Raw genomic sequence first — 22,479 nt, 5'->3', positions numbered from 1 at the left:
GAAGTGAGCTGTAGCCCACGAAAGCTTATGCTCTAATAAATTTGTTCGTCTCTAAGGTGCCACAAGTACTCCTGTTCTTTTTGCTGATACAGACTAACACGGCTGCTACTCTGAAAAATAAATGTTGCTCAAGAAAACAGCACTTCCTGCAGCACTGAAGTCAGCACAGCAGCTTCAGAAAGCAGTTTAAAACAGTACTGCTGCACAGGGTGTGAGGGGAGCAAAATAGGGCCCGAGCAGAGCACCCAACCTCTCTTCCCGCCCCAAAGATCCCTTGGATCCAGAACTAAGCAAAAGAGACAAACTGATAGACACAAGGGAACACTAGGACCTATGCTACATCCCTCATCCCCAAGCCGTGTGGCCTTTGGCTGACTCCCCCCTGCACTTTCTATCTCAATGACTACTTTCTGCCAGTGCTTTTCTGGATTCAGTTTGAGCAAGGACCCGTGGACACTGATGATGTCATTGGACTGATCCCTGCATTTTTCACTCTGAACATCCTCTCCTCTGTGCTGTTTGGCTTCTTGTAGCAAACTTTTCCCACCTCCTCTCTCCCTTTGTCTTTTCAGCTAACTAATCTCCCTCTCACACATCCCAACAAAGCCCCACTGAAAGGATTTTAAATAACAAAACAAAATTACAGAACTGACATGACATTTGCCACCATTGCATTGTTTGCTTTGCTTATATGTTCTATCCCTTTCCCCCTCCTTTTGTCTGTCATGTCTATTTGGAGTATAAGCTCATGGGAGCATGACAGATGTCTCTTCTTCTATATTTGTGCAATGCCTAGCACAGCGGGGCCCTGTTTTCAGCTGGCCTTGAGGCACGGGTGTAATAAACACGATAAATAATCATAAAAATGACCAAAACAACTACCACATCCTCTCTAATATTTCCTTCCTATTCAAAGGGATTGAGAAGGTGGTGGGTGAATTAGAAGTTTTCTGAGAAGTTGCAAGTATTTTTTTTCTTTGAGAGTAGAAAAAGAGCTTGACGTCTATTCATTGAGAAGGTTTTCTGGGCATGCAGGATGGCATGAAAGAAAGCACAAAGTCAGAAATGGGTGAAGGATACAAAAAACAGCAGTGTGTGTGGCGCATAGGAGTAGAAGGGGGAAAAAGAAGAAATGAGGGAAGATTTAACCATTAACGATTTTTGCTATAAATACTTAGCAATATTTAAACGCATTTCACACCCAGTGTATTCACTGAGAGGGGTTTGCGAAGATTCTTACAGGATAGGTTTTTAAGCAATAATGTGGAGTGGATGCAATGAGGAAATGATGCACAATTGTATTGCATTCAAAAATGTTACCAGAAAATGGTATGTGTTGGCATCAAGACGTTCCTGGGTAGCAGTATTTTATGTTCTTCCTTTTTAGATACAAGTATTTAAACACCTAGTGGTAGATAATATATAAATTATCTGTCAGTACGTAAGCAAGTTTATTGGGCTGCAGAATTATTTATCTTCTGAGACAATAAATCTTCTTCGTGAAAATCAGTAGTAATTATGTGTGTTGTAGGTGGAGCAAACTTTATATTGGTTCAACATCCGGGACATGGTTTTTTTTTTAATATGCCCTGAGATTTTGTGTCTGCTCAGAGCTATAAGTTAATACTTGTTGCTAGTCAGATGTAGGATTCACTACTAACCCTGATAGCTTGAGGGATATTAGACATTATAATCACGTATTTCTGATTGTTGTTGCATTTTTCCCCTCCCAGTTGAATTCTGACCTAATTTTGAGTAGGTCAAGAGTATTAGAGCCAGTACTTTACCCTGTCTGAACTCTTGGCATTCAGATTTTTTCAGATTATGTAAAACATTTATTTCTAGCTCTTGGGGTTCGTGAGACATGCTGGCTGTTAAAATCATGGTTGAATTGAGGACAGTGTTACAGAGAGTAAGCAACAGTTATGGGAATAGGCTGACTTTTAAAACTAGGGTGTCACAGAATCCAAGAAATATAGGGCTGGAAGAGAACTCGAGAGATCATCTAGTTAGAGGTAAGCCCTAGTAAACCTATAGAATAGAATCCTAGGAGTCCTGACTCCAAGTCTGGTGTAGACACCAATTCTTCTCTTAATTAAAATGAAATTTAAATTCTGTAAAAGCCTTGAGTGGAGTACTGGTGAGATATTTATGTAAAGATGAAAGGAACCTCAGAATGAAATATCTGGCATGGCTCCATGGCCTTTTTTTATAGCACTTTAAAAATGAATCAAGCTGCAGAAACTCTTAGGTTCATGCCTGGTAGGCTGTGTTTGTGGGTTCAAAGCCAGCATTAGTGAGTAGCAAGCGGGGCAGTTGCCCAGGGCCACATGCCACAGGGGACCGTGCGCAGTGGGGCTTGGGCTTTGACTTCAGAAACGTTGCAGAAATCCAGTGAGTGATCAGGTAAGGGAGGCGGGGTGTGGCCCCACTCCTTAGTTTCTGCCCTGGACCCCAGCGAGTCTAACGCCTGCCCAGGGTGGGTTTTTCAAAGGCACTCACCATTGACCTAACCCTACTCCCACTGTAGTCAAATGTAAAAGTCCCTTTGATTTCAATAGGAGTAGAGTTAAGGCAACGCTGAGTGCTTTTGATCTCACCCTATAGGATGCTTAATCAAGTTACAGTGTCTGGAATGCTCCAGTCATGTGCTGCTGCATTATTAGTTTAGCATTGACCATTCAGAGCTGTTAATATTCCTCTGGGCTATCTGGGGTGGTAAATGAAGCCCATATCCCAAGACGGGAGAGAACCCAGCAGAAAAGTGCATGACCATATTTTGTGTGTCAGGGTGCAGAGCTGGATAATCAGAAAGTGTGGAAGAGAATTCAGTGAGCACATCAGATCAGCTTCCATGACCACGTTGAAAAGAGAGTCACCTGCACAATTAAAAGATCTGTTCCAAACTTCCTAATGAGACATAAAAAGAAAAAGAGGACTTGTGGCACCTTAGAGACTAACCAATTTATGTGAGCATAAGCTTTCGTGAGCTACAGCTCACTTCATCAGATGCATTCAGTGGAAAAACATAGTTATTAATTAAGGGATAACGCTCCAGGTGGAGAAGTATACAGGGCAATAAATAGCCTTTCTGGTAATTAAACACCGAAGAGAAACTGTGGTGTTGAATCACCACTTAAATCATTTAGTAAGCATCTATTCTAGTATCTTTCCCTATTGTAGGTTCAGAAGTAAGATACTTCAACAAACCACATTACAAAAATAACCTCTCTCTTGTAAGGGTTTAAAAGAACTATGCTGCTGTTTCCAGCGCAGACTTTCAATTGACCATTTTTATAGCATGCTACAAGATTCTTTAGTTTGCATAAGTTTTCCCCACTAACACTAGCTGATGGACAACTGAGCATCATGGAGGAGGAAAGGGGGGAAAAATCCCATTACTAACTCATGGCTAAATGAAGAAATTATGCAGAGAAATGAATGTGACTTGTATTTATTGCCTGGATACGCAAATGATGAGTATTTCAGAAGTTTGAAACAGATAATCTAGGGGTCAAGGCTTTGATGAATAAACTGTTCAAACGAAGGGTTAAATAGGATATAATTGTTAAATGAAAATTGAGTGATGTGTTAGGATACACATGCTACTCCAGAGCAAGAAAATTGTATACACCTGGGGAGTCAGCAAAGAACACAAACTTGGTGGTAAGCTAGCAAAGCAGGAGGAGTGGAAATATAGCAAATATATCACAGCTGTGAAGAAGATTCCTCTATTGTGCAGAAAGAGAACTACTTAATACATTTCTGCAATGGCAGATTCTCTGGCTTTCCTGTTTTGACTAGTGCAAAGGTTGCAGGATCACTTAAATCATCTGGGAGCTGGGGACAATCCATGGATTCTGGTATCCAGGAGGCAGACATGAGGATGGGGGACTGATTTGCAGCTGTGTAGTTGTGCGGGAGGATCCCTCTTTCCAGCCCACTGCTGAGGAGGGTCCAGTCCAAGCACTCCTTACTGGGGAGAGCTGATCTCTGGACCTAACCAATGAATTACACTGTTTTAAATGGCTTTGTCACTTCTCTTCAGTCAGACTATACCCCACACATGCTGTATATGAAACATGCCCTAGATTTCTTTATTTTAGTAGCAAACATAATAAGCAGAATTATAGCTAATTCCTGCCCTGTGCGCTCTGGTTTTAGGAGAGGACTAAAAGTTTCCAGCATCAGAGCACACTAATAAAATGTTTGCATATGCCACAGATACTTTGCTCTGTGACACAGCTCGGCCAAAATGCAGCAGCCAAATCAGCCATCTCATGCTTCCATTTATTTCCTGTAACGCATGACTGGCCTGGGGATAGGTCTGGTAAAAGGGCCTGGAGACGGGCCTCAGGGAAAAATCCAATATAATAGAAAGTTTCACACATCCAAAGGGAATCTGTGTGGAATAAGAACTAAAGCAGGCAGCTGAGTATCAGAGCCAGAGAGGCCTGAAGCAGCAGACAGTGTTCCATTGACCCCAGATCTGCTCAAGCCCAAAGCTGCAGTCTGCACTCACTCTCAAAAAAGCTTGCCCTTCCTTGAACCATAGAGGGAAAGTCTGTTCCGTAGTTCTTATTTTGTTTGTTATACTTTGAAACAAACCATATTCCTTTTCCTTAAGTCCCGAGGCTATAATTCTTTTCTGTTTTCACTCATTCAAAACCTGTAAATGTTCTTCACCTTAAGATTTTCATTGCCCTTTAAAAAACAAAAATCACAGTATGTTACTTATTTTTAATGTGGTACCTCTCGGTTGTTTCATATGTTGAAACTATGCACATGGGCTAAGCTTGAGAATTGTCATAACCTTTCAAGATTTATGAACCAGAGAGAGCTGAAATAACTGCAGCTGAGAAGTTGGTCTGACTTGTTCAAGTGTCTCTATTTTGGTGTTGGGAAACCCCAAGGAAGTAGCCTTCCAGTCTCAAGTAATGTAGCATTTTCTGTGGAATGTCTGAAACTCACAAAAGAAGTTCTATTCAGTGCATCTTTAGGGCTTCAGTCTTAAAATGAGATATTTTTAAAAGTGCCCACCATTGTGAGGCTTAAGACCTAATATTGTTTAGTAAGAGACTAAACATGACATGGGGTGATGCTAGTGTCTTAGACAGTTATCACCATGGTATCATTTTACTTCGGTTAAAGAGCTTATTGCATATGTTACACAACTTGCTTTCCAACAGAAAGTGCAGAAATGATGCTATGAGACTACAGATCAGTGCTCTATGTTTTCCTATGCACCAAAACTTAAATTATGGAATAACCCGGTTTTCTTTTCTTAAAGAACTAGTACTTATAGCCTTTTGCTCCTCATGTGGCTATTCAAATGTGGCACTTCTTTAACACAACAGGAAAGAAAGCGACTATGTTGAGAAGTGCTGGAAAGATGTGCGAGTGGGAGACTTTGTGCAGCTGCAATGTAACGAGATCATCCCAGCTGATATCCTGTTACTGTACTCCTCCGATCAGAATGGGATCTGTCACTTGGAGACTGCAAACCTCGATGGGGAGACCAATCTTAAACAAAGACAAGTTGTGAAAGGGTTCTCCAATCAGGTAGGCCTGTTGGAAATGTGACAATATTCAGGCTATTCTGCCTCTGTTTCCATGACAACTAGTGTCATGAAATGCAATATAAGCATGTTCTGAAGGGCTGAATAATACTTGCTCAGTCTCATACAGCCACAGATCCATGCCATCTCAGGGCATGAATGTATAGTACGGTAAGTAACAGATTTGTGTAGGTGTGCTACAGACATGCACAATTACAAATGAATGTTATCTGACACAAATAAGTGCTTATATTACCGTGTTTCCTGCTTGTAGGACCAGATGACAGTACCTTCTGGGTTGCAAGTTTGGTATTCTGCTTCCCATTGGGCACCTGAATCTGCAGTGGCCTTTTCCCAATGTCAAAAGAATTCCATCTCCTTTAGACTTTGATGGGATACAAGACAAAAACAAGAGAGTTGGGTGAGGGATGACTTGCCTTCTGCACAGAACTAGCAATGTAATTCACTACACCCTTTCCAATTCAGTCTTTCTGCAAGAAAGAATAGGTGCATGTTTGTGCATAGATTTGGGGGTGTAGCTTTCACCGCATTCCCAGCCACCCTTATGCCCCATGAGTTTTTATGGTTATGTTCCTAACCAGCACTTTGGCATATATTAACTAGTAGATAAACAATTCTAGTGCACACTAAGCTGAAAATAACTTTGTGAATGGCCCTGTCTGAGAGTACAATATATTATTGTGTATGCTATTAGGACAAATGTGAATTTGAATTAAAATTGAAGATTGGCTGTCTAGTCATCAGTTTGAATGTTGGACAGTGAGAAATTAAATATTTGATGTTGACATTATTGCATAGTTCATATTGTTCCTTTCTCATAAGCAACTGATTGAATTATTCATTTGGTGCCACTTTTTGAGAAATCCTAAAATTGAGACAGTTTGACATTAGAAGAGTTGTATTCTTCACACACTCGAATGACTTTTCAAACATACTAGTGACAGGTGTCAGATAAGACAAACCAAGTTTAATCAGCTACATCAGGAGGAATGGAACAATTTGCACTATTGGAATCATAGTTGTGAATAGGGCAAAAATAAAGAACATGTAGATAATTCCTGGAATTAAACATCAATGTTTTAGTTAGCGGGAAGTAAGAATACACATAAGGCACAAAAATAGGAACAACTATTGCAGAAATCTCCAAATAGATATTTGTACCACAAAAAATGTTACTTTTTTTTTTAGTCCCATATTTAATTCATTTCAGCAGTTCAGTAGTTAGGTAGAACTGGCAGCAAGTTCATCCCCCACTCCACCCACCTCATTTAATTCAGTGGAGACTCTTACGGCTGTTATACAAGTCATTTCTCAGAGATCTTTAGGGTCTAAGGAAGTTAATGCTCATAAGATCAAATGCAAATTGTGGTCTTTTTTTTTTTTTTAAGGAGGAAGAGTTGTACTTAGATGAAAATTTCTGTGAAAGGATGGGGAGAGAACAAAGAAATAATTTTACTCAGTAGGTTTTATGTTTTGTGCTTTTCAGATTTCAGAGCCCATACTATTATTTTGAACAACAATAAAATTCCATTATTTCAGATGACTGATGAAGATAAATGGAAGTTGAGGGCAATAAGCACCTCCCAGCATCAGGCCCTAAATCAGTATGGCCCATTACACTGATCTGTTGTTTCTTTCAAATCACTTGTCTTCCCACTAGCTTTTGTTCTAGCTATTAAGGTACAGGATAATAAACTGCATTGTGCAGTAACTATTATCTAGCTGCTGCAAGTTCTGAATTCTCCACTCCATTTACAATATGAGAGGATCTGTGGTTTCAGTTCATCTCCTAATGCTCCAATTAATATAATCTTCTATTAATCTAATAGTTTTATTTGTCTGTTTATTTCACCGTTTAAAAATTGGTCCTAATTAAAATTCCCATTTAATAAAATTGCAGGCCACAGTTAGTTTGCATTCTTAAGACTATTTACTTAATTGATTACAGCAGTCCAAAATTGTAGCTAGTCCTCTTTGCAAATGAATATATTTACTTTATTACATTAAACATGAGGCTACTTTCAGCACAACTGATCCTCTGATGAAACAGATCATCATCATTAGTGTTACAGTTCAGGGCAACTACACCTGTATTTCCACCTTGTGGTCCCTTGAGGGGACCCACTCTAAGCTCCCTGCTCCTCAGCCATCACCTCTTTTGGGCAGAAACCCACGTCTATGTCCCTTCTGACTGGGATTTTTTCAGGCTGCGGAGTCCCCTGCCTAGATTTTGTGACATCCCCAGCAAGCCAGACTGCCTAAACAGGCCAGTGTCTGTACTGTGTTTTCTCTCTGAAGGCTATGAACAGCGGTGATGGACAACGGTCACAAGTTACTACACCACTTTTTCTGAGCAAGGACATTTATTCTTAAGATGAAAGCGCTACACAGAAAACACTAACAACTATAAAAGAATCTATGCACATGCTAATAAGCCTACCAGAGGTCACCCCAACTCCAAACTCGGACTCTGGTAGGTGTCAGTCTTCCAAAACCCACAATGGTCTCAGGTTTAGTTCATAATTGTCTCAGATTTGGAACCAGAGAAAGCAGCTGGGCAGTTCATCGATTTCTTAATACAGCTGTGGCTTTGATGTCTAGTATCCAGGAACAGGTAATCAGCAAACCAAAATCCTCTCCTCAGAGAGTAGCTTCAAAAGGTAGGGTTTTTGCATAACTGGAGATGGGGAACTTGCATTTACCTCCCCTTGGCATTTCCCAGGAAATCCACTTTGCAAATGTTGTCCCAAAAGTCCATTCTCATCTGGTATGTCCTTCAGTATAGTCCTTTGATCAGCCAGGCCTTAAATCAGATCTCTCTTCCTCCTGACCCCCAGAGGTTACATAAAGTCTCAGCCCACAATAGAACATAAACTTTGCATAGAGTACAATGGACCCCAAAGATACTTAAACTTAATTCAATATGGTTTTACAAGTATATTGCAGGAAATTGCCATATCTGTCACAATTAGTTCATAAAGTCGGTTAGGAAATTTTGAACACTTCAAATTTTTGATGAAAAAAGGGTGAAAATGTCTGCATTTTCCTCTCCATTTTCCCAAACAACATTATTAGTTCATTGCATGTGGTTTATTTTTTGTTTTATATTTTTTAAATATGAATATCAATACTATCCCTTCACAGTTCAGATTTCACTCCTCTGAATGTAGGTGCAGACAGGGAAGAAGCAGGAAGAACCTGTTGTATCCTTTAAATGAGGGTAAACCACCACCACCACTGGTTGCAGGCAGGTGCCATAATTCTATACATTCCTCACACTTAGCGTGGAATTTATCTTGTGCACGTGCTTAAGTGCTTTGCTAGATCAAGTCAATAGTTCCATAAACCTCAAACTATCTATAAGCTTTGTAACAATAAGTAGGAGAGGCTCTTCTTAGTGAGAAGAGTTGAAACTAGAGCTGATTGAAAAATTGTTGATGAAACTTTTTTTCTCTTGAAAGATGCTATATCATCAAAAGTGAAATGCTTCACAGAATCTTATTGGTTTCAACAAAAATTTTGCTGGGAAGTTGTCTTGGCTTGAGGATGGAAGGTAGGAGGTGCAAGAGGGAAATCAACCCATCCCAGAATAGCCAATAGCCCAGTGGTTAGGATACTCACTTAGGATATGGGGGACCTGGGTTCAAATCCCTGCTCTATATCATGGTTATTGGCTATTTAAAGGGGTTTCTTTTTCTCTGCTTTTCACAACAGAATTTCAAAAAGTCTCATTTTCCTTCACATCGAAATGAAAACAAATTTTTAAACTTCAAAATGTTTCATGAAACTAAGTTTTCTGCCCAGCATAGTTGAAATCTGTATATTTTATTGTATAGATTTAACAACATAAACCAAAATGTATTGAACTACATATTTAACAAGGAAAAAAGAGGAATAGAAAATATTACATTTGTGTAATATTGCCATGTTACTGATACCTTATGAACTACATCTTTTGTATTTCCTACCTTTTATATTATAACTGACCAACCCGAATGTTAAACAAGACACAACATTTTGCACTAATAGGCCATTCTCAATCCATCAGCTATTAACTCAGTAACAGTTGTGTTCTGAGTTAAATGTGCTTTGGACTCAGATTATTTAGCTTGGTTATTACCTTGTTACCTTCAAGTTACCTAAACAAACCACATGCCCTAATGTATGGTTTTTGCATGTATAAACTGTTGACCTCAGTAAGCTTGGTGGAAAGCAGTTTGGATTGTGGTGGTATCTCGTAGTGTTAGAGGTTAGAGTTTAATGAACTAATCAGTTTGTTCCCTTCTCTTCCTGCTGATTGTGTGTTTGTTGTCAGCACCGCATCATGTTGTGAGCACGTCACTGGGTATTTGTGTACTGTGTAAATGTTGAAACAATAGAACTGGAGCTAGTGCTCCCAGAAAAGCCGAAGATTGAATGAAATGTCTACTATGCTGAATGGGATGAAACGGCTCAGTTAAATCTAAGTATGGTCAGTTTTACTTTTTGTTAATTGCATAAGGAAAAGGCCTGGATTGATTTACATAAAAAAGGTTATATTGTAAATACCTCATCAAAACAAGATTATTGGAGAAGCTAACAACAAAGTTTGACCAACTTCTGCCTTTGGATGCATCCACAGCTCACTGAATTCAATAAAAGCTCTGGATACAAATCCAAGGTCAGAATTCGTATTTTATACAATAATGGGAGTCAAAAAACTGGATGTGTCTGTATGTTGCAAGCCATGAACTTGCCCTCAGGAGCTCTTGCCCATTGATCTTTATTTTGCAGTAGTGAAGAGGATCTGCGGGGATTGTTGCATTCGATCTAATGTTATATGACCCTTCCAAGAAAAGGCTTCCCGTGCTAGCAACCACAGACATGTTTTCTAGTCACAACTACCATGAGATGTTCTGATTGTTACATTTTTATAAGTATATGTTGAACTTAATTCCCAATGTATTTTCTTTTGTAGAACACTCCATTTGATCCAGAATTTTTCCAAAACACCATAGTCTGTGAAAAGCCAAATAATGATCTCAATAAATTCAAAGGTTACATGTAAGTACTTGCTATCTGTTTCTATAAATGAGTCAAATCACCTCTGAGCTTTAAACTATCACATTTTAAAACTAAGTATTTTACAGAAAGTAATGGGTTTAGAAGCTCCACCATTGTCTAAATGTGGGCTGTGGAAGCTGTGTTGTAGGTCCAATGTAGATGGGATCTGGAGTTTGTGGCTAAGTCAATGCCAATACTTGGGTTTGGATTCAGTGTTTCCAGAATCACATGACCCCTTCTCATGAAGCTTCAGCTATGTCTGAACCCAGATATAGGTCCCTTTAAATTTTAAATCTGACCTGAAACCTACACCAGATGGACTTGTCTGGGCCAGGGTCTAAATCTAAATCTCTCCTAACATTCAAAGTGGTTCAGGTTCAAGGTTCTAGTTTCTTTATGTGTATGTTCACAGGAAATAAAAGGCATCCAGGGATGACCTACTGTGGTCTAATTTTCTTGTACTAGCAGAAATCAAGAGTAAATCCACTAAAGTCAATGGGATTATACTAATGTAAAATATGTGCAAGTGAGGAAAGAATCTGCCTCTTATTTTCTGTTACCTTATCTAAAATGATTGTAAGAGGCATACATTAATGCCTCTTCAGAGGAGCAATGAGAATATTAAAACTTCTGGAAGATACAGGAAGGGCCAGTTTTTTTGTTGGTGTGTAGTCACTGTGCTGCTCCATTGGTGTAAACCCATATGAATCTGGCCTGGAGGATATACCCAGTGTTAGGTGATCCTCCACTTACTCTCCTATCTGACACCTTAGAAGAGTCAAGAGGTGCAGCTAGGAAACCCCTATTTAATATTGATCTAGTTTTGACCTCTTGGGACCAGTTGCTTGGAGCATAAATTATGGCAGCCCTCTCAATTAGGCTGCTGTTGCACAGGGCAACTGGCCCTACATAGAGGCTGCACCAGAATAAGGGGAATGCAAGGATGGGCTGTATTTCGCCTATGCACACACACCGACTGCACTGTCTGCAAATCAGATGGAACCAAGGATCTGACCCCAAATTTTGGAACTCTAGCAGGAGTTTTGTATGGGAAATCCATTCCAGAAATATTTACTACTTCCCGAGCTTAGTGGATACAGAATCCATTCAGTGTTTCTCATCATGTTGGTCCAAGGACAGCAGGAAGAATCTTCAGCAAAATATATTCGTTGTAGTTTAATGCCTTTAATGATCAATGAGGCTTGAGTTCTTCCCTCTAGTTTTACTATTGATTAAGACAATTTAGAAGCCTAGTCATAGGAAACCAGCATTATTTTAAGCAATTTTCCAGCAAAAGTTGATGTTCCAACAAACGAGTGTGACCCAGCATACAATGAACACAATGTCTTCAGCAAAGAATTTGCTCTAGGACAGTGGTTCTCAACCAGGGGTGCGTGTACGCCTGGGGGTATGCAGAGGTCTTCCAGGGGGTACATCAACTCATCTAGATATGTGCCTAGTTTTACAACAGGCTATGTAAAAAGCACTAGCAAAGTCAGTACAAACTAAAATTTCATACAGACAGTGACTTGTTTATACTGCTCTACATACTATGCACTGAAATGTAAGTACAATATTTATATTCCAATTAATGTATTTTATAAATATATTGTAAAAATGAGAAAGTAAACATTTTTTCAGTGACACTTCTGTATTTTTATGTCTGATTTTATAAGCAAGTAGTTTTGAAGTGAGGTGAAATTTAGGGGTATGCAAGAGAAATCAGACTCCTGAAAGGAGTACAGTAGTCTGGAAAGGTTGAGCGTCACTGAGATTCCTCCAAGAATCGTTTGTAAGTTATAGTTATTTTCTTTAGCTTCACTATAAAACTATAGTAACTCCTAAGAACTGGCTCTGCTGAAATCACAATGCCTGTCTGACATGCTTGAAAAAGTGTCCCTTCCTGGATTGAAATTTGAGCAAAGGGACACACAAAGGCTTTTAGGAAATGATCTTACCAATGCATTATCTAGACAAGGAAAAAAAGAGGTTGCTGGAGTTTTTTGTGTGTTAGTGAAGACACTTAAATTAATGCAGTTTAACTAACACATTACTACTTTACACTGCTACATCACTGACTGCCTGATGTTCATGTGCAAATTGCTTTTTTGTGAGCAAATGAGAAACTTTGGGCACCTATTACAGGCTGCTTTTGAAAATCTGTCCCTTCATTCCCATGACTGATTCATGGGTTTACATTGCAAACTGGAGCATGTGCTACTTTGCCTAGCTCATGAAACTTAAGAATAAAGTGATTCCTAACAGTCATGGAGTTTGTTTATAAACATTCTGACCTAATTCTTCATTGCCTTGCACCTTGTGTTGTCATTTACAAATGGGCAAACTGGCTTGAAAACATTGTGAGTGCACTCGTTTACCTTGCATTCATTTGCACAGGTGTAAGTAATTATACAAGGTGTGACATATTGTATAATCAGGCCTCACCTATGAATAATATCATACTTAACCAACAAAAGTGAGGCTGAATATATTTTAAAAAAAGTAAATGGAAGCCATGAACACTTGGGAACCTCCTGTTCAATGCTGATGTTTAAAGTAGCAATATCAGTTCCACCATGTTAGGACTGACCCACGTCATAAATCCCAACTTGAACCTCAGCAGGAACCTAGCTTGGTGTGTAATCAAGACTTTGAAAACATCAGACTTTCGCTGTTATGTCACTGGAGGCAGATAATGAATTGTTTACCTGAAGGAACAGCTTCATAGTGATTTGCTCAGCGTGTAAATCAAACCTCCACCACTGTCCATCTTACTAGCAAGGAGGTCTGTCTTGTGAATATGCATCCTAAACTGGGACTCTCAAGGAGGAATAATGCTGGGATCAATAATACAGTGAAGGGGAAGACTCACAGGCTTTTTTGAAAAATCTCTCCTCCCAGCTGGTGCATCACAGAGATGAGCTCCTGAATGGTAACCACAGCAGACAAAGGATATTATTTATATACACATGTGGTATCTGTACAACTGTGCTTCTACAATATTACAAAATCTATTCATTTTAATCATTAACCTCAGAGAGAGAACACCTATAAGATCTCTCTAATAATTCCCTCTGAATTGTGGGTTAAATTGCACAGTTTCTCTTATCTTCATTTATTAAATACTAAATCTGCCAGGCAAAGAACAGAATCAGAGGCTCCAACCACATAATTTATCTTCAGATTTAAATTTTGATGCTTTAGTCCATACATTATATTCTGTATTATAAGATACAAAGACTTCTATACACCTCCAGTGTGGATCCCTGACTGAAGCCAGATACAGTGAAACATTTCTCAGTCGTCACAATTCAATGGTTCACACCTGAAGGGAAAAAAGAAATACATAGAACAGAACACAAAGGGAAATCATATCATTTTATTTTCTTCTTTGTAGGGAGCAGCCTGATCACAAACGGATTGGTTTTGGAAGTGAAAGCCTTTTGCTTCGTGGCTGTACAATCAGAAATACTGAGATTGCAATAGGAATTGTCATTTATGCAGGTAACAACTCACTTTTTACCCTTTCATTTAGCTAAGCATGAAGTTGCTCTTGTAAGATATTTCAACGAATATGTATAGTCTAATACTAAGCCATAATATTTTACTTTAAGAAGTAGTAGTTTATGGGAATAAATAGGTTGATAAAGTGAAAGCACTTGCCATTTATCTCTAAGGGTTTGGTTCCAATCTGAAGCTAAGGTGTCCGCCCATCGGTGCCTGGTGGCTAATAGTGATAGCAGATGATCCTGCTTGTTAGTTGATTTCAGATGTCCTGCGGTGGCTACTCAAAAATTGCCAGAGTGAAGAAGGCATGAAGTGATCTGCTCCACATCCCAGGACTGTGTCCAGTATTGGTGACGGGGAACGGAGCTTAGGGAAACCACGTACACATATACAAGCCATGAAGACATCAGTGCCCAGATCTGTAGCAGCATCACAGGGTTCACAGCTGTAGTCAGACCTTCTATTTCCAGGCTGCTTGAGCTGAAATGTTTTCCATTGGTGACTGTTGGACTATAGAGGAAGAACAATGGCCATTCCTCCCAGCACACTTGCTAGCTGATATGTGAAGTGACATTCACCATGAGTGTCATTCATTTGCACCCGTGGCTAGATGCCAAATGCTGTGACAATATCCATTTAACAGAAATACCTGTTTCTATGATGGCAACCTTTGTACCATTCTAGCACAGACTGCCAAGCCCCATCACTCACCTCCTTGAAATAGCTACTATAAAAAAAATTGGGGCAAGTGTTCACTGTGAAGTTGGGACCATTTCTCTTCACTTGTCCTTTTAGGAATCCTGCTTCTCTCTTTGCATGTCTAGTGCAGTCATTTTTTGGTATGTTGTTTTGATCACAGACCCTAATATGTTTGCATCTCTGCTCTTTACTTGAGTGTCTGTTCACTGCTTCCTCTGCTCATTTTGAAGGTTAGAGTCTCACAGTCATTCTTGAGCCATTGTGACTGTGACCTTAGCATGCCTTCAATATGATTTTTTTCAGCTGATACCCACTTGTTAATATCAATGTCAGAGTTTAATCTTACTTTTTTTGTTTCTAAAATTAGATTCACCTACAGCATCTTCCCTGAGCCAGCACTAGCTTCATTTCTGGGACTCATTGACATTGATTATACTGTGACTTTTAATCAAGATCTGTAACCTCTTTTTCTGAATCTCCATTATCACTTATGTTGTATTTATATGATGTGTGGCAGAGCTCCGACCTTGTCCCCATGGGTCCCGCGTTTCCAGGTGGTTTATGCTAGCTTCAGAGGCTCACTGCAACCCTCCACGTAGCCCTTCTCTCTCTAGGGCCAGGGATACAGTCTACTGAGCCCTTTTCATCATAAGCCAGCAATGGAGGTTGGTGAGAGAATTTCCACAGTCTCTGTTGCTCCTACGGCCTCATGCCAAAACACTTGAGCCTCCTGTCTTGACAGGGGCCTGTTTTCCCCTCCCAGGAGGTGTTTCTGTAGTGGCGGGTTGGGGGGAACCCGAGCCCACCCTCTACTCTGGGTTCCGGCCCAGGGACTCTAATGGTAGCAGTTATTGGCAGCCAACCTTTTACTGCCAGAGTTGCTACATTTCCCTGGACCACTTCCCCACAGCTCTCCTGCTTCTCCCTTCTTCACCCTTGCCTTAGGGCTCCCTTACCAATGACTTGAGGGTGTCTTCATTAACTAGCCCTTCAGCCGCACTTCCTCTCTGCCTGACTGGAGTGAGCCCTTTTATATTATCAGAGGGGCCTTAACTAGAGTCAGGTGGTCACATTAGCTTAATGGCCTCACCTGATTCTTTGCAGGTTAATTGGAGTCAGGTGTACTCATTAGCCTGGAGCAGCCCCTGCTCTGGTCAGTCAGGGAACAGAAACCTGTTCATCCAGTGGCCAGTAGACTCGCCTTCGGCTCCTCTGCTGAACCCGACTGGCCTGGAGGGAGGCTGCTGCTCCTGTTGCTGGGCCTTGGGCCCTTGCTGCTGCCGCCACTGCCCCTGCTCCAGCTGCTCCCCTGGCCGGGCCGGACACCACCCACCCACCCCCCTAATCCGCTAGCTGGTTGCTGGCTAGCTGCTGGACTCCCCCACCCACCCACCCTTGGGTGCTGCTGTTACTGCTCCAACTACAGCCCCTTCGGGGGGGGAGGCTGCTGGCCCACTCCCCAGAGGGGGGGAGTGAGGGACCCCTACCCCAGTCGTTGCTGCTACTGCTGCTGTGGATACCACCACCACCATCAACACCACCTGTGAGGAGTCCTCTCTGCCTGCCTGGCCACCGGGCTGCTGCCTGGAGCTGCTGCTGCTGCCTGAGAGCTGCTGGACCCCGAAGGAGGAGGGGACGAGGCCATCTGCTGCTGGGGGAGCGCACAAGGATTCTGCAGACTATTGTGGAGGGGGCTTGAAGGCTGAGTAACTTTTGGACTGTGCTCTTGTGGTGGGGGTTTTGACTGTGTTTGTGGGGACACGGGGTGTGGCGTGGAGCCTGCCCCCTAGTCCATCAGTGTGTCCCCCCCCCCCCAAACCCCCACCACCACCAACACCATCACCATCGGCGCTGCCCCCTCCACCACCCCCAGTGGACACTTACCATCTGCCTCAAGCTCCTGCCTCTGGGACTCCGCTGCTTGCTTGGCCTGCTGCCCCCTTTCACCACCTTTTGGGCCTGCAGCAGCAGCCAGCCCGCACTGACTCTTCTGCAAGCGCCCGTGGGCGCACGTGCCCCCCCCCCCCGCCCCATCCTGCACTGACCACCTTTAGCAAACCCCCAGCTTTGTCCCTGGCTCCCTGCCCCATTTTCCCCTTGCAGCCTTTTTGCCCTCCCCTTTACCCCAGCACCTCGCTGGCTTCAGTTTGTTTGCCTGCCCCGCCCTTCTCCCTCTGCAGCCTTTGCTTGTTTGCCCCGTCCTTGCCTCTGAAGTCAGCCCCTAGGCTCCCTGTCCTGCCTCCAGCCTGGTTCCCCCCCTCCCCACGTGATACCCCTGCCTTGATTGGCCCCTTATTCAGTGCGCCCATGCCCCCTCCCACGCGCTTGTGCCCTTCCCCTGTTTGAGTTTGCCCCGATCTCACTGCACTCCCCGAATGTTATGACCCCCCTTCCCTAGTGCAGCTAGAGGAGCCGGTTTTCTACTCTGAGTTGGTGACTGTCCCCCACAAGCCCTCGAAAGCCCCCCGTCCAGCCTATCCCCTTTGGCGCCCTCCTCCCCTGCCTGCAGCCTAGCGGGGAGGAGTGGTTGACCTGCCTCCCCTTTCCCCTCCTCTTTCTGGTGTCCTTCCCTCCCTCCCTGATCATTATGTCGGGGGATACGACGGGTGGGGCCCCTCCAGCAGCCCTAGATACCCCTCCCCCGCGTGCCCCTCCGTCACCCCCCCAAGCCTCTACCTCAGCCGCTGCTGCCAAACCACCTGTCACCGCCCATGCTGGGGCGCCAGCAGCGGCGGGCACCGGGGTGACCTCCGTTGCTGCCACGTCCCTCCCCCCCTCAGATTCTGGGGGAGCCCCCTCAGATTCTGGGGGAAGGGCCAGGGTAGGAAGAAGGGGAAGGGCCCTGCCAAAAAGTCCAGGCCCTCCATGGCAGGGACTCCCCTCACTGCCACGGCCCCGCCACCGGCCGCGGCCTCCCACCCCGCTGCTCCTTCCACCAGCTCGACGTTCACCTTTATCTGGGTGGAGGCCCGTTGGTCGCGCTACTCCCGGTTGGACCGCATCTATTTATCACGTTTCCATCTTTCACAGGCCCACTCCTCCAGCATCCAGCTGGCCCCATTCTCCAATCATCACCTGGCCACCGTGACGGTCTCTCTCTGCGCAGAGAGGCCAGGGCCGGCCTATTGGCATTTTAATAACAGCTTGTTGGAGGATGTGGGTTTCGTGGCGTCCTTCCGGGAGTTCTGGCTGGCCTGGCGAGGGCAGCGGCGTGCCTTTCCCTCGGCGCGGCGGTGGTGGGACCTAGGGAAGGTGCGCGCCCGGCTCTTCTGCCGTGACTACACCCGGGGTGCCAGCCAACGGAGGGATGCGGCGATAGGGCAGTTGGAACGGGAGGTCTTAGAGCTGGAGAGGCGTCTGGCCGCCAGCCCCGAGGATCCATCCCTCTGCGGGGCATGCCGGGAGAAGCTCCGGGCCCTCGAGGACCATCGGGCCCGGGGTGCTTTTGTTTGATCCCGCATCCGCCTCCTTCGGGAGATGGATCGCGGCTACCGCTTCTTCTACGCCCTGGAGAAAAAGAGGGGGGGCCAAGAATCACGTCACCTGCCTCCTCGCAGAGGATGGCACCCCCCTCACGGATCCAGCGGAGATGTGCGGGAGGGCCAGGGCCTTCTACGTAGGCCTTTTCTCCCCAGATCCGACTGATCCTAACGCTTGCAGAGTGCTCTGGGACGAACTCCCAACAGTCAGTGCGGGCGACCGAGACCGGCTTGGGCTGCGTCTCACTCTGGCCGAGTTCTCGGAAGCCCTCCGCCGCATGCCCACCAATAAATCTCCGGGCATGGACGGACTGACCGTGGAGTTCTACCGCGCGTTCTGGGACGTCCTTGGCCCAGACCTAGTCACCGTCTGGGCCGAGTCTTTGCAGAGTGGGCTCCTCCCTCTTTCATGCAGGCGAGCTGTGCTCGCCTTATTGCCAAAGAAGGGGGACCTCCGCAATCTACGAAATTGGCGTCCCGTCTCGCTGCTCAGCACGGACTACAAGGTTGTAGCGAAAGCCATCTTGCTGCGGCTAGGGTCCGTGCTGGCGGACGTGATCCACCCAGACCAGACCTACACCGTCCCGGGCCGCACCATCTTCGACAACCTGTATCTGGTCCCGGACCGCTTGGAACTCCGGTGTAGGGACAGTCTGTCGTTCGCCCTCCTGTCCCTTGATCAGGAGAAGGCGTTCGACAGGGTGGATCACGGGTGTCTCCTGAGCACTCCGTGAGCGTTTGGCTTCAGACCCCAATTTGTGGGTTTTCTCCAGGTGCTGTACGCCTCCGCAGAGTGTCTGGTCAGGCTCAACTGGACCCTGCCTGAACCGGTCAGCTTCGGGCGAGGAGTACGGCAGGGGTGCCCCCTCTCGGGCCAGCTGTACGCTCTGGCGATCGAGCCCTTCCTCTGTCTCCTCCGTAGGAGGTTGACGGGGTTGGCGCTACGGGAGCCGGAGCTGTGGCTGGTCCTGTCAGCATATGCTGACGATGTGCTCCTCATGGTCCAGGACCCGGGCGACTTGGCGCGGGTGGAGGCTTGCCAGGCCGTCTGCTCGGCAGCCTCCTCAGCCCGGATCAACTGGGTCAAGAGCTCTGGCTTGGTGGTAGGGGACTGGTGGCAGGCGAGCTCCCTCCCACCCGCGCTTCAGGCCATCCGGTAGAGCGCGGGTCCGCTGCTCTATCTGGACGTTTACCTTTCTGCCACGCATCCGTCTCCGCCAGAGAACTGGCACGGTTTAGAGGGCAGGATGGTAGAGCGGCTCCGGAGATGGACAGGACTGCTCCGGTGTCTGTCCCTTCGAGGGCAGGCACTGGTGCTCAATCAACTAGTCCTGTCCATGCTCTGGTACTGGCTCAACAGCCTGGTCCTGGCCCCGGATTTCCTGGCCAACCTCCGGATGTTGATTCTGGAGTTCTTCTGGTCAGGACTGCACTGGGTCTCTGCACGGGTTCTCCATCTACCCCTGGAGGAGGGAGGGCAGGGCCTGAAGTGTCTCCGCACTCAGGTCCATGTCTTCCGCCTCCAGGCCCTGCAGAGGCTCCTTTATGGTGCAGGTAGTCTGGCGTGGAGTGTACTGGCACACGCCTTCCTGCACCGCTTCCGAGGGCTCCGATATGACCGGCAGCTCCTTTACCTCCATCCGAGGGGTCTTCCGCGAGACCTCTCCGGGCTGCTGGTCTTCTACCAGGACCTCCTCCGGACCTGGAAACTGTTCACAGCGACCAGGTCCGTGGCAGCCTCCATGGGGGAAGATCTCCTCGCGGAGCCCCTGCTACACAACCCCCAGCTCCGTGTGCAGGTGGCGGAGTCCCCCTCGGTGCACCAGAGGTTGGTCCTGGCAGAAGTTACCAGAGTCGGAGACCTCCTGGACTACGACCGGGGAGGCTGGCTGGATCCCCTGACGCTCGCTCAGCGCATGGGGCTCTCCAGACCTCGTACTCCCCTGCGCGTACTTCAGGAGGTGAGGGCCGCTTTGCTGCCCTCTGCTCAGGTTTACCTCGACCAGGTCCTATGAGAGGGCGCGCCCCGCCCACCCTCCACCCCAGGCCCTCCGGACCTTTTCATCGGGCCCCTGCCCCGTGGACCTGACCGACCCCCCCGCCCCTTCACCGCGAGCCAGCTATGCGAGCTGCAACCGGTCCAGTTCCAGACCACGCCAAGGAAACATCTCTACATGCTCGTGCTCCACACCCTTCACGTCCTCACACTCGCGTCCCGCCCTGACACAAAGTGGCGGGACCTCCTGCCACCTCTAGAGGGTGAGGAGCCCCGGTGGGCCAGCCTATATTCCACCTTAGTCCCGAGGCCCGCCGGGGATATCAGTTGGTGGCTCCTTCACGGGGCCGTCAGCACAGGTGTGTACTTGGCGCAGTTCACCCCAATCCCAGACACCTGCCCCTTTTGCGGCGTGAGGGAAACCCTGGCGCACGTCTACCTGGAGTACGCCAGGTTGCAGCCCCTATTCCGGCTCCTCACGAATATTTTGTTAAGATTTTGGTTGCACTTTTCCCCTCACCTCCTTATCTATGCACTCCCTGTCCGTGGCCCCGCTAAGTCACGGGACCTCCTGGTGGACCTCCTCCTGGCCCTGGCTAAAGTGGCCATCTATAAAACCAGGATGAGGAGGTTGGCCGATGGAGTCTCCTGCGACTGTGGGGCCTATTTCCGATCCTCTGTCCATTCACGCCTCCGGGCAGAGTTCCTCTGGGCGGCGTCCACTGACTCCCTTGACGCCTTTGAGGAGCGGTGGGCGCTGTCCGGGGTTCTCTGCTCGGTGAATGGACGGAGAAATTTTGTGTCCCCATCCGGTTCCCTTCGTTTGACCGCACTCCTGTCCCTGTTGTTCATTAGTTGTCCCCCGTAATTATTTGGCTTTGCCCGCCCACTTCCTGGATCCCAATAAGGCTACTCTGCTGTACCCAACTGGCCTGGGTCTATCACAGATGACATGTTCTCCATTTGTATAATTCTTAACTTACCTTTAATGGAGACATCAGTGAATTGTGGAGCAATCGCTGAATGTGATTGCCTAGCCTGTGTGGCTCACATCTCACTGGTGTGTGACTTGACTTTTCATGTCTATGCAGATGGCTAAATGTGAGGCAGTTGTGCTAAGGGAAAAGTGCATATAGGCCTCATCGCTGAAGCTTCAGCCAACACAGGGTGATGCATTCTTCCAATCATGACAGCGGAGGGGCTACATGAGTTGCACTCACCCCAGACATGAAGGTGGTAGGAGACAAGAGAAAAACTTCAATCCTGCAGCTAAGAGAAATTTCTCCGTCCATTCAGCAACTAGAAAGTGAGAGAGACATAATTGTTCATCTGCCACCCCCTGCAGCTAAGCAAGGGAGTGAGTTAAACAGCATGTTCAGAGTTACGGGGAGGTCCTAGAAATGCAGTGTAATTCATACCTCTAATTCATAGTCTTAGCCTGTCACAAGATGATGTTGAGATCAAATTTTCATTCTGAGCTTGCTGAGCTACTCATTTAGATTTTATTATCTTTGGGGTCAGGGAGGTGTGTCTATGTATATGTAAAACACCTAGCACATTTGGGCCTTCATCTTGATTGGGGCCTGTAGGCACTACTGAAATAGGAACAAAGAGTAATCATAGATGCTGTGCAATATGAATTCGGGCTACGATGTGAAACAGCAACAGCATTAATGGCACTGCTGGACCACTTGCTGCTCACTTCCTCTTCATGTTCAAGGCATGCTTCTTTGACCTTGTCTTCCCAAATAAAAGCATCTAGCATATCATAAAACAAGGAAAAAACAACCCATCATTCGCATATACCATGCAGTTGCAAACAAAAATCTATACATAGTTTATCTTGTGGAAAGATAAATGGAGAAAGAACCACATATGACATCATTTAAAACACCACTGGAGATTATTTAGACAACACAATGAGGGGTGCAGTATGAAAAATTAATAGGATAGAAAAAGTAGGCTCTACGTGCAGGTTTCATGTTAGCACTTCTTATACTAGTCTCTTATTAGCATTACAAGCGTAGTAACTTGATTCAAATTGAATAGGTTTAATATTTGTTCTATCCTACGGTGTTGTTCATACTTTACAATCACATAAGGAAGAGCTAAATAACATGAAAATCATTCACTTCTGGATCTGACGTATTGGGTTTTCTGTTAGTTTGCACATGGC

General features: G+C 45.4%; 1 protein-coding gene across 2 annotated transcripts in view; it reads left to right on the top strand.

Annotated features, from left to right (window-relative positions):
* Positions 1-22,479, top strand: part of ATP10B (ATPase phospholipid transporting 10B (putative)) — a 76,935-nt gene that overhangs the window by 13,618 nt on the left and 40,838 nt on the right. For both annotated transcript variants that reach the window (XM_074960634.1, XM_074960635.1), the window contains 3 exons: positions 5,358-5,562; positions 10,537-10,622; positions 14,020-14,126. In XM_074960634.1, coding sequence (XP_074816735.1) covers positions 5,358-5,562; positions 10,537-10,622; positions 14,020-14,126 — 398 coding nt within the window. The remainder of the gene's footprint in view (positions 1-5,357; positions 5,563-10,536; positions 10,623-14,019; positions 14,127-22,479) is intronic.

Source organism: Natator depressus, chromosome 8, assembly GCF_965152275.1.
Source record: "Natator depressus isolate rNatDep1 chromosome 8, rNatDep2.hap1, whole genome shotgun sequence".
NCBI classification, from domain to species: Eukaryota; Metazoa; Chordata; order Testudines; family Cheloniidae; genus Natator; species Natator depressus.
Note: the sequence above shows the minus strand (reverse complement) of the source record. Positions and strands in the feature narration are given on the sequence as shown.